At 39.7% G+C, this 13,339-nt stretch overlaps 1 protein-coding gene across 2 annotated transcripts in view; it reads left to right on the top strand.

Moving 5' to 3' along the window:
* The window catches only part of TUBGCP3 (tubulin gamma complex associated protein 3), a 323,260-nt gene that overhangs the window by 241,698 nt on the left and 68,223 nt on the right, over positions 1-13,339 (top strand). For both annotated transcript variants that reach the window (XM_033948055.1, XM_033948053.1), the window contains exon 16: positions 4,986-5,054. In XM_033948055.1, coding sequence (XP_033803946.1) covers positions 4,986-5,054 — 69 coding nt within the window. The remainder of the gene's footprint in view (positions 1-4,985; positions 5,055-13,339) is intronic.

Consider the following 13,339-nt stretch of genomic DNA (forward strand, 5'->3'; position numbering starts at 1 on the left):
TGTCTTTTAGTATAGGACAGACTTTCAACTACAAAATGCCTATTTTATAAACTGTAGTGAATAAAGAAACAAAACTCCATCGAAGGTCCAGAGGAAGGCTACTAAAATGGTGTGTGGTCTTCGTGATAAGACATATGGGGACAGACTTAAAGATCTCAATCTGTATACTTTGGAGGAAAGGCGAGAGAGGGGAGATATGATAGAGACGTTTAAATGCCTACGTAATATAAATGTGCATGAGTCGAGTCTTCTTTCATTTGAAAGGAAACTCAGCAATGAGAAGGCATAGGATGAAGTTAAGAGGTAAAAGGCTCCAGAGTAATCTGAGGAAATCTTTTTTTACTAAATGGGTGGTAGATGCGTGGAACAGTCTCCTGGAAATGGTGGTGGAAACAGAGACTGTGTCTGAATTCAAGAGGGCGTAGGATAGGCACATGGGATCTCTCAGAGAGAGAAAGAGATAATGGTTACTGTGGATGGGCAGACTGGATGGGCCATTTGGCCTTTATCTGCTGTCATGTTTCTATGAAGTCCACTGCAGCCTTATTGCCCATTTACAGGATCCATATTGTAGAAGTCTGCCCGGCATTGGTCATACTTCCCAACCTCTGAATCTGCCATCAAACCTCACTCCAGCTATGAGGTTATTTTAATTTTTGCTTTTATGGAAAAAGGATGGAATTAAATTAATGCAAAAAATAAATAACTTTATGGCGTGAATTTTGATGACAATTTCAGAAGTTGGGAAGTATGACCAATGCTGGTCAGACTTCTATAGTCTGGGTCCCGTAAATGGCAAAAATAGATCAGGATCAAGGTTAGATTGGACTTTGACAGCAAGTTCAATTATGGGGTGGGAGGGAGGGTATTTTTATTGTTATATGTTTTATAAGTATTGATTATATGATAGATAAGGGTGGGGAGGGGGAGGAGATAATAATAATAATAATAACAGCTTATATACCGCAATACCGTGAAGTTCTATGTGGTTTACAAAGATTAAGCAAAGGTACAAATTGATTGACTTTAAGAGGGGAGGAAGAAAGAGGGTTAATAGGACAGGAAATCCATTTTTGAGGAGAGAGTGATCAATAGAACAAGTTAATCGCTATAGAGGGGAGAGAGAAGAGAGGATCAGTTGTCTAGATACTTTAGGAACAGGTGTGTTTTCAGACGTTTCCTAAATTCCTCATAAGTAGTGGGTGAAAGCAATTGTTCTAGGTCTTTACCCCATGATGCTGCTTGGTGCGAGAGAAGATGTTCATGGTGTTTTTTTCAGTTTACAACCTCTCACTGGGGGGAAACGAAGTTGGAATGTGAGCTTCTCTTGTGTCTGTTGGCTGAGAAGACGAAAAGGTCAGTTATATATTAAGGGGCAAGTCCGTGTAGTGCTTTGAAGCAGAAGCAGGCAAATTTAAACTTTACGCGAGCCTCCATTGGCAGCCAATGCAGCTGCCAGTAGTAGGGTGTCACGTGGTCAAACTTCCTCAGCCCAAAGATCAGTTTGACCGCTGCATTTTGCATCAATTGTAAACGCTGAATAGGCGATGTTACAGTAGTCAAGTAGACTCAGTACAAGGGATTGGACTAGGGTTCTGAATGCCGCTGTATCGAAATAAAGCTTTAATGGATCTGAGTTTTCAGAGAGTGAAAAATCCCTTTCTGATCAAGGAGTCCACCTGGTCTCTCATGGTTAGGCACTGACCAAAGTTACACCTAGTATCTTTATGGTAGGTTGGATAGGGTAATTAAGATTATTGATACATAGTGGTGATTTGGTGTCAAGCGGCGAAACAACGAAGAAAGTTGTCTTTTCTGAATTAAGTTTGAGCCTAAAGGTTGTCATCCAGTGCTCCATCACGTTTATGGCTTCTGAATCTTTAGGAATAGTTTCAGAGATAGAATTAACGAATGGGATGATGATCGTAAAATCATCTGCATAACTAAATATATAAGAGAATATTATATGTATCATTGTTGATTATTAAGTGATATATTTATGATTATTTGTATGGATATGTTATCATACCTATTATAAGTTTAAAAATGAATAAAGATTAAAAAAAAAAAAAGACAGACAGACTTCTACAGACAGACAGACTTCTACAGTCTACAGTCTGCTCTAAAATTGATAGATGAAAGACTGTAACAATCTTTATTTATTTATTTTTTTGTTTAATCAACCTTGGAGCGTAACCAGCATTGAAACTGTTGCAATGACTGGAAAGTAAACTCTGGTTCACCACTAGGGGGGTGCGGTCCCCCCTTGAAGAGTTTCATATCTCTGAGTGACTTTGAAATTTGTGGTTACAATCCTATGGTTAGGTTACTAACTTGAATGTGAGGTCAGTTTGATTTTTCTGGATTCTAGCATTTTCTGACTTCCACTAGTTTCTAACTATTATTACCCCAGTGATTTCATAACTAAAATTGATAGAGACAGAGATTAAGTATACAAGTGTTAAATCATGAAGCAATGGAACCTGTGGAGAGTACTAGATTCAGCTCTGGCCTCTTTATTGGGCAGACTGTATGGACTGTACAGATCTTGTATCTTATTTTGTAGCAATGTACAGCAGTGACTTTGACTTATATTGAGAGATTATACCCAAATAAGACACTGTTTTATATTAATTTTGGGCCCAAATATGGTACTAGGTCTTATTTTTGGGAAGGTCTTATTTTTTTCATGTACAATGATCATCTCTCCCTTCCTCTCCTCCACCCCAATTCTTCTTATTTCCTTTCTCTCCCCCACATGTGCAGCATTTTTCCTCCCTCTCACCCATCCCCTTGTGCAGTATCTTTCTATCCCTCCCTCCCAACCCCCTATGCAGCAGAACCCTTGCAGCTTCTATCCCTACCCTTGTGCAACAGAACCCTTGCAGCTTCTATCCCTCCCTTCCTCCCATCCCCCCATGCAGCATGTTTCTACCTCTCCCATCCCCCTGCTGCTGCACACACACCCCGCTGACCCTTTCATCTCTCCCTCCCATCCGAACCCCGCCCACAAGACCAAAATACCTGCCTAGACATTCCGTGCCGCGTTGCTGATGACATTATTAGTGATGTGGCAGAGGAACACCTGGGCATGAGAAGGCCACGATGCAGCCTGTGCTGCCGATGCTGCCGCTTGTTACTAGGTATTTTGGTCTCGCGATCGGGGTTCAGATGGGAGGGAGAGATGGAAGGGTCGGGAGCGGGAGGGTGGAAAGTGCAGCTGCTGGCGACTAGGGCTTATTTCGGGGGCAGGGCTTATATTAAGACCTACCCTGAAAATCATGCTAGGGTTTATTTTCGGGGTAAGTCTTATTTTGGGGAAAACACGGTAGTAATTGGCCTATTCCTTATTGTAAGGTGGCAGACTTTCTAACCATAGCCTCCCCTACTGCCAAGGGTTCTGTAATAGTTAAAAATAAAGGGCAGTAAATTAGAGAAGAGTAAGTACAGTGAGCATATTTTTCTAGAGTTTTTGGAGTAAAGGTTCATCTCCTGAGTACTAAATCTGTTTATAGGGTAACAAGTTGATAAAAGAGGTTGATGACATCTTACAGACTAACCAATTTGTTGAGGCATGAACTTTCATGGAAAAATAGTCCACTTTGTCAGAAGTTAAATAATCTTCTCTGTGATTACTTTTTTTTAGCCTTTGATATAAAAGTTTCTACAGATTGGTTTGAACCCATGTATGATAAATTAGTCAACAATTGAAATAGTATAGATGTAAAGATTTGGGAGATTTGTGGTTTGCTTCATCAATACAGTTTCTGTTCTGTTTCTCAAATGTGAGGGGCGGGGGGGGGGGAGGATAGGTTTGGACAGTGATAGCAAAATCCCTAAAATATTTCTTCATATGCTGAGAAACCTTCAATTTATGCAAACATATATACAAACAGATTCTACAATCTAATTTAACTCAGTTTGGAAATCACTAGGCTAAGATCTTGCCACTTAATGACACCATTCAATAACTCATCTCTTAAGTAATGAAGTCTATCAGGTAAGAAGTAGCACATATCTAGGATTATTCAAGCACTTTAGACCATAGTCAACTGAATTGCCAAATATCCTTATGTGAGCTAAATGATTTTGGGATCATTTTTAGGCAGAAATAGAGCCTATTTGAGCAGAACAATGAATGATTATTGTTATATAAAGCTGATCCAGAGATTATGTAGCAAACAGAATAGTGTGAAAGTAGATATTTAACTGAAGTATTTCCTGTCATGCTGCAAACTATGGAATGTATTTGCTGCCTCACTTCTTTATCCATGATGGCTGGGTTCAGTTGCAAGCTTAACAAAAAAAAAACCCTATAGAAAAATTGGCATTTTCAAATGAAAGATAATTACACGATGGCCAAAAAAGAGACCAGTTTCTATTGTGCTAGAAACTGCTAAATTGAAAAAGAATTTTAAGATACAATCTTTACTGATAATAGCATAAGCTCTTAGGCAGGTGATCTTTTTTTGTATTCTGTAGATTTAGAAGATTCTTACCTGTACATTCCAATAGGAAAGTCTCAGATTTATGATTCAGATAGGTGAGTGAATACTATTTTTTATACCACTTACAACTGAAGTATGTACAAGCAAAAAAAAAAAATCCACCTCTCCGTACGTCAGCCTTCCTCTTCCCTATGTCTAATATAAAATGCAAGATTATACACCATTAATTAAAATATATATTCTTTATTTTGGGTCTTAGAGTTTTATAAACCTGCACACACAGTATGAAAGAGCACATTTAAGTAAACTAGTATATGTATATTTTTGCAGAGAAAGCTAAAAACCTTTGGAGCATGTTTGAATGATAGTGGCAAGGAGGTTGTCGTTCCTGTGATTGATAATTTTTTCATAGAAAATTTTCTGAAAGTTTTTTTTTTTTAATAGTATGTGGATTTATGCTACAAAAATCATGTGTTTGACTATTACTGTTGTTTTATGTTTATGATTGTGGATAAGTACAGTGCTCTTCTTACCTAGGTATCACCGGGAGACACTGGATGGGATGTCTTTAGTCTTGACTATCATGTTGATGGACCAATTGCAACGGTAAGGTCATGTAGCATACTGTATGCTACTGCAGATAATTTTATTACATTGCGACAAAATATATTAGCAATTTCTAATGATCCCCCTTTAGCCTAAGGACTTTGATTGAAAAGATCACTTGGCATTGAGGATGTGTTTACTGTGGGGTCCTTTTACCAAGGTGCACCAGCCATTTTAGCGTGTGCTACTATTTATTATTTCTATAGCGTTGAAAAGATGTACGCAGTGCTATACATTTTAACATACAATAGACCAGGGGTGCCCACACTTTTTGGGCTTGCGAGCTACTTTTAAAATGATCAAGTCAAAATGATCTACCAACAATAAAATTAAAAAAAAACCACAAAGCACACTATACGCATAGAAAATGTTAATCATCATTCCTATTCCAGGGTTTTTCAAAGAGGTCAAAGCAGATGACTCTATGCACTGTCACCTCACTAACAACCATACAAAAACAGACAAATACCCACCTCCATTTTTACTAAACCACGATAGCAGTTTTTAGCGCAGGGAGCTGCGCTGAATGCCCAGTGCTGCTCTCGACGCTCATAGGCTCCCTGCGCTAAAAACCTCTATTGCGGTTTAGTAAAAGGGGACCACAGTGTAAAACATAGACAGCAGATATAAATTCAGATACATTTTGATCACTAAATTTAAAATAAAATCATTTTTCCTACCTTGTCTGGTGATTTCATGAGTCTCTGGTTGCACTTTCTTCTTCTGACTGTGCATCCAATCTTTCTTCCCTTCTTTTAGCCTGTATGCTTCCTCTCCTCCTGACCTCATTCCCCCCCCCCCCAACAACATTTTCTTCCTCTCTCCCTGCCCTCTCTTTCTTTCTCTCTTCATGGCCCCTTTCTTTTTTTCTGTTTCTTTTCTTTCCTTCTGTCTCCCTGCCTGCCCTCTTTCTCCCTCCCTGCCCTCCCCCAAGCCACTGCCACTGCCATCGGATAACAGGCCGCCAGCCAAGCTCTCTCTGCTTCGGGCCCACCAGCATTCCTCTCCCCGACGTTAATTCTGCTGTCGGAGAGGAAGTTCTGTTGGCCAGAACTTCCTCTCCGACAGCAGAATTGACGTCGGGGAGAGGAAGGCTGATGGCCCAAGATCGACCTATTGGAAAAAAATGCTGCCGGGTCCTGCCTTTGAGGAAACAGAAAGTAGGCAGGACCTGGCAGCAATAAGAGCAAATCGCAAGCTTAACTGACCTGTCTCCCGCTTTAGCCCGCGAACGGGGCTCTAACATGTGCGTGTCCGCTTCCCTTCTCTCTCCCCCCCCCCCCCCCCCGCCATAACTTCCGGTTTCAGAGGGAAGAGAAGGGAAGCCGGTACATGCACACGTTAGCCCCCAGAGCATAAGTTCTTCAAGCCGGTTTTTTTTTAAATGTTGAGTAATGGCGGCAGCAGCAGAATTCAGGAGTGGGCTAGTCAGGAGGGGAAAAAAAGAGAAGGAAAGGGAACCCGCTCTGCGATCGACTGGGGTCGCCTGAGTGAGCGACCTGTCGATCGCGATCGACGTATTGGGCACCCCTGCAATAGACAGTCCCTGCTCAGAACAGCTAACAATCTAATTTAGACAGGAAATTACAGGGTTGGGGAGATTATGGTAGAGGAAATGATACAGTGGGTATAGGTATCTGAGTGGGAATTAAGAGTTGAAAACAGTTTCAAAAAAGTGGGCTTTTAGCTTGGATTTGAATACTGCCAGGGATGGAGCATGACGTATTGATTCAGGCAGCCTATTCCAGGCAAACGGATGCATTAGCGTTTAGCTTGCACGCTAAAATGGCTGGCGCGCCTTAATAAAAGGACCCCTATATTAGCACTTCAGTCAAATTCTCAATTTCTGTAAATTATTAATGAGTGCTAAAATGGTCTGGTTCTTTATTAAAAATAATTCCTCTGTTCCTTTGGAGATTCAAGCATTTACTTATTAAATGGCTTGTTCATTATATTCCTTTATTCATAGATGGTAGCAACTAATTTGGGATAATTTGCAAGGAACTGTAAAATGTATTTCAGGTCAATAGTAGTTTTGTACTGTTTAAAAAAAATGATATGTAGAGTTCATTAGAACTGATGAGAAAATAATAGCACTATTATTCAAAATGCTTTTACCACAAGTAAAGGATAGTGGTGTGTCCTTACGAAGATATTAAATAGTCAAAGTTTGAACAGAAAAAAGACTGCTTCTTCTACAAATAGATATAGTGTGCATTATATAATTCATTCTTTTGGGCTTTGATAATTTTCAATATGTACTTTAATTTAATTTATTGGTTTCTAATCTGGCTTTCATCTCTTATGATGCCCAGCTCATGCATCAACAATTTAGCCACACTAACTTAATCTTTCTACTTATTAAAAATGACAAAGATTTTATTGAAAACAATTTTCATTTTCTGTTACTGTACATTTTGAATCTAAATTAATTTATCAGACTGCCTTAAAAAAGCATGGCACATTAAGCACAGTACTTTTATTTTGATGACTACCTGTTGCAGTTGTGTGTATTTATAAATGTATTTGAGTGTTAAAGATATGGCAAAGAGAAATCAATTCAGTGTTATCACTTATCTGCTTGTAAACAGGCAATAGATGTTTTCATTGAAAGTAGGTTTTCCCAGGTTCAACCTTAGATATGACTGAGTGACTCAGATCAATATATTTTTTAAAGCACTTCATTTTCTGTTACACAAAATGCCTGCAGCTGAGATGGTGATCATCTGAAGTATTCTTGTTTGCAGAACACTCATGTGTGCTTGAGTTGCAGTATTTCTGACAGTGTATTTTATCGTTAGGGACCATCTAATTTTATGTGTACAAGATTTCCTTTTATTTAACAATATTGATTCCAATGTAAAAGGAACATAAGTCTTGACCAGCAGGTTATTCACCTTTACCCGTGAGTTTTGCAGAAGGAATCATCCACAGCTTTTCAGCTCTGCCTCCTTGTGTCAGTAGGCAGTGCCCCATCTCCTCAGTTTTCCCTTCTGCAAGGCGAGTTGAGAAGGATTTTTTCTTCTGCTCTTCAGTGGATTTATTATGTTCGGGTTTTAATCTGAAGTTCGAGGCTTCACAGTGCTCCAGAGGTTCCCAGGATTCCTGGGACAGCTCTGCCTGGGAGAAGATAAACAGTCTCTGATTCAGAGGATGTAGCTGAGGGTACAACCCTTTCGCAGTAAACCTACCTAGCCAGCCTGCACTAAAATTGAGGATAGCTCGAAGCATGTTCTCCTGGAAGCTCAGCTCACCCCAGATTCATCAGATGCTTTAGCGCTGGCTGAGTGGCCCTGTGTTATTCCAGAGGGCTGTAGTGGGTGCCGGCTGTGTTCCCCGTCTGAAGAAGCATGATGGGGGGTCGATTGTTTCAGGATTTCCAAGCTTGTCTAAAAGACAAATCGAAGAGACAAGTAGCTGGAGGATGATATATTCTTGCTGAGGCAGAAATCTTCTCCTGTTGTCCTGCTGCAGTACGAGCTGTTGCAGACACAACACCAAACATTTTTGTGAGTACAGTCTATTACTGTCTATGGGAGATTTTGGGGTGGCTCAAGAACTGAACTTTAAGTGTCTCGGGCACTGAATTAGCCGCATCATCCATGGTATGTAGTTCTGATTCGGCTACAGCAGGACAAATTCCTCAGACTGCATATTCACCTAGCATTGCTACCTCAGAGTCCAGTTACCCTGGAGAATCCAGAACAATTTGTGCTTCCGGCATGGCTCTTGAGCACACAACTCTAAAGAGAGGATATTTCAAGGGATTAATAGCTACCTTCCTGTGATCTAAGCAGCTAGCTACAGTCACAGCCTCTACTAAGGTTTGGAAGACTTCAACGCTGGTGTGCAGATCAGAAAGTTGAGCCTTTTAGGACTCCAATTTCTGCAGTCCTGTTGTTTTCTTCAGGATGGTCTCAAAAAGGCCTTAGCAGTTTGCTCCCTCAAGGTACAGGTAGCAAACCTCTCATGCTTTAGTGCTCAAGTGGAAAAAGAGTCTTTGACTTCTCTTCGGTTGTGTCCAGGTTTCTAAAGGGAGAGGTTGCATCTTACCATTATGCTATGGGCCCTCAGTAAAGCCCCATAGAAGCCCTTAGAAGAGGCATCGCTGATGGATTTGACCAAGTCAGTCTTCCTGGTAGTAGTAGCCTCAGCAAGAAAGGTTTAAGAGTTTATACTCTGTCATGCAGAGAGCCGTTCCTCAGATTTACGAATGCCAAAGGTGTAAGTCCAATGATAAAAACATGTGGATGTGGATGTTCTGAAAGATGATTTATTATTCGCTATTCACAATAAAAACTTAAAAATACAAATAAAAGTCTGAGTTTGTAATACATGTGTGATTGTCCTACTGGACCCTACACGGTCTGTGTTTCGGTGAAACCACCTTCCTCAGGGGTCTAGATGATGTAGGGTACACAGATAAAAGTATGAACTAAAAGTAATGTACATGTCTTTGAGCAGAAAAACAAAAATGGCTTGAAACAAGCAGTGTGGCGCATAAGTCCAACTGCCTGCATTCCAGACTGTAGGTGTAAAGAAAAGGGATAAAGATTTGGAGTTATTAGACATGAGGAGAGTTCTCTGTTTTCTTGAGGTGATAAATAATTTTCATATTTTAGAGCATCTTTTTGTGCTCACCAGTCCTGAAAGATGGGAAAAGCCAGCATCTGAGGTTTCTATTCCCAAATGGATCTGCATGGCTATTTCATTTGCATACATTAACTGTGGTAAAACCACTAATATCCTTGAAGGCACATTCCACTAGAAGTGTGGTTGCTTCATAGGCAGAATCCCACCTGAGGAAATTTGTAGGGCAGCTATATGATCCACTCTCCATTTTTTCACATAGCTTTACAGAGTGGATGTGACAACACAAATGGGCACCACGTTTTGGTACTTGGTGCTAGCAGCAGGCTCATCTGCCCTGCCCTGCCCTAGACTTGGGGGACAGCTTTGGTACATCCCACTGGTCAAGACTCATTTTCCTTTTGCACTGGAAGGGAAGATTAGAGAATGACACAAGGTCAAATTTTTCCCCGTCCCTGCGGGGACTCATATTCCCATCCCATCCTCGCGAGTTCTTTTCCTGTCCCTGCCCCATTCCTGCAAGCTCCATCCTCATCTGCACAAGCCTCAAACACTTTAATATCATAAGTGTTTGAGGTTTGTGCTGGTTAAGGCAGAGCTTACCGGGACAGCAAAAAAACTTGCGGGGACGGGGAAATTGAGTTCCTGCGGGAACGAGGACAAATTTTTCCCCATGCCATTCTCTAGTTCTTACCTCAATAATCTTTCCAAGATAAAGGAACATGATGCCTGTCTTGGACTATGAAAATTTTCTTTACATCAGTTTAAGTAAGTGTAACTTAAAGAGGTTACAGCTTATCCATCTGCCAAATTGATTTTCAGTAAGAGTAGATACGATCATGTTACTCTATTACCGAGGGCACTGCATTGGCTCCCGGTATATTGGAGGATTCAGTTCAAAAGTGCTAATGCTGTTTTTAAAAGTCTATATGGGATCTTTTCCCCATTACTTACCCTTTCTTTTAATTCTCAACCTCCTTCTACTAGAGGAATACATAAATTTAAATTAATATTCCCTTCTATTAGAGGTATTCAAACTTTAGGTAGGCTTTCATACTCTATGGCAGGACTGCCCAAGTCCGGTCTGATCTACTGGTTTTCAGGATATCCACAATGAACATGCATATGAGAGATTTGTATACCAAGAAGGCAGTGCAGGCAAATCTCTCTCATACATATTCATTATGGATATCTTGAAAACCTGGCCTGCCCGTATTTCTTGAGGACCGGACTTGGGCAGCCCTGCTCTATGGCATTTGCTTTGGTAAAAATCTGGAATGACCTCCCTTTAGAAATTAGACTCCTCTCCTCTTTGACATGTTTTAGGAAAAACTTTGAAGACGTATCTGTTTAATGAATTTTTAGCTGACAAATAATGGATTGTAATAGACGATCTTCCTGTCCAATTATTGTTTTCCTATGTTCTTTTGAGCTAAATTTTGTTAACCGGTTTGAGTCCCCTTTGGGAATGTCCCGGTATATAAGATATTGGATTGGATTGGATATCAGTTTAGCCTGCTTACTGCTTCAGATATGTATATGTTTCTCTAAATGCTTGCCTTGGAGTAGCCAAGAGAGCATAAAGATGAGGTTTATTCATCTGTCAAGCAAGTACAATAACTGATGCAATAGCTCGCTGTGGCAAAGTTCATCGGAGAGAATATAACAGCTGTATAAATGTTATTGATGGTTCCACCTTATTTTCATTAAAGTTCTTGGAGTGTAATTCATTGTCTTGATTTTTTGGGGAGCTCCCCATGCTCTCATTGTTATTTCTCCTCTTTTAGGGATGATCACCTGTTTTGGTATGAACTGAGGAATGGGGCACTGCCCACTGACTTCAAGGAGGCAGAGTTGAAAAGCTGTGGTTGATTCCTTCTGCACAACTCACAGGTAATGGTGAATAACCCAAGACTCATGTTCCTTTATACTGGAAAGATTATCGAAGTAAGAACCTAATCTTCCCTTTTAGCCAGAAGATTTTTGAGGCTTCTATTCCTACTGAATCTGACTGAACCTGGAAAGTCATTTGACACCATGAGCTAGTGCTAGTAATACTCATTGTCTATGGCAGGGCCTATTGCAGTATTTGCATAAGCTGTTAGTAAATGACCACCTTCCCCCTTAATCTTTCAGAGCCTCAGTTTACTGAATTATAACTGAGTAATAATTTGAAAGTAGTATTTGAAGGTTGTAATCCATTTTGATTGTCTGTTGCATGAATGATATAAAAATTTATAAATAAATAATAATAGTCTTTTCCCTTCTCATTACTATTCTTTACAATTGGTCTTAAGGATCTGGCAACAAAATTGGTACCACACATTTTATCTAACAAGTGTCTGCATTTTTTAAAATAAATATTACATTTTGAGTTGTTTTGGAAACATTTAGTATGGGAGGCACTTTATAATCAATATTATTATTATTAAAATGGTGCTTTTAACTATTTTCCCCATGCAAAGAGAAATTCTATAACTTAACACTCATGCTTAACGCACCCATTACATGTGTAAATTTATATTTCCTATAAGCAGAGCATATGAGAGATCACTTATACATTTTTACATAGTTGCTCACAAAAATACAATCCAACTTTCAAACAAAATAAATTATAAAAAATTAATTAAACTAAATCAGTTACCATATGTGTGCTGTTTTTTTGTGCTATATGCAGAAATACATTGCTAATACTGGGATCAAATATTGTTGGGGGGGGGGGTTAAATTGTTGCTCACTTGAAAAAAAATTTGCATGCACTAGGCCATTCCTTAAGGAAACATTGGTGTAAATGTTTAGAATATCAGCACTTATTCATAAGTATACATTTAAAAAACAAATGAGCAAACAGTGGAGATGTCCAAAAACACAAGTGTGCTTGTTTATTTAAAAACTCTGCTTTATTTGTGCGATGACTCGACATGCAGGTGTTTTGGCCCAAATGGCCTGCCTCAGGATTCTACAAATTATTGACACACAAAATAATAAAAACATGTTAAAAAATATATAAATAATAATTTACATACATATCAATAAAAAACATCAATAAAACCACAACCATAAAAATATTCTATATATAAAAATGAAAACCTAGACCAACAAAAGATGGAAAACTATTTGTATACATATTGATAGAAACATCCTTCATATTGACAGGAAACTTAAACAAAGTTGTATATAGATAGGCAAGTATACAACTAAGTATGGACAGTATGTTGAGAATACAGTCATATTGATAAGAAATATATCTATCTATATGTATACACACTAGTATTTTAGCCCGTTACATTAACGGGTGCTAGAATATATGTCTGTCTGTCTTTATTTCTGTCTCTCTCTCCCGCTGTCTTTCTGTCTGTCTCTCTCCCTGGCCCCCTTTATCTGTCTGTCTTTCTGTGTCTTTCTTCTTTTATTTCTGTCTCCCTTCCTCCCACTTTCTGTTTTTCTTTCTATCTATCTGTCTATCCACAGCAGCAGCATTCCCTCCCCCTCCATTTCCCTCCCCCCACACTACTTCCCTATGCAGCAGCAGCGTTTCCCCTACCACCCCTTTCCCTTCCCTTGGTCTGGCCGGCTCCCTTAGTCCCTTACCGCGCCCCCCCCCCTCCCTTCCCGCGGTCCCGACAAACCTGCCGATTCCAGCACCGTCTGCAGCACTCTACACACACTGCTTCGGGGCCTTCTGCCCTGATTTA

Source organism: Geotrypetes seraphini, chromosome 6, assembly GCF_902459505.1.
Source record: "Geotrypetes seraphini chromosome 6, aGeoSer1.1, whole genome shotgun sequence".
NCBI classification, from domain to species: domain Eukaryota; kingdom Metazoa; phylum Chordata; class Amphibia; order Gymnophiona; family Dermophiidae; genus Geotrypetes; species Geotrypetes seraphini.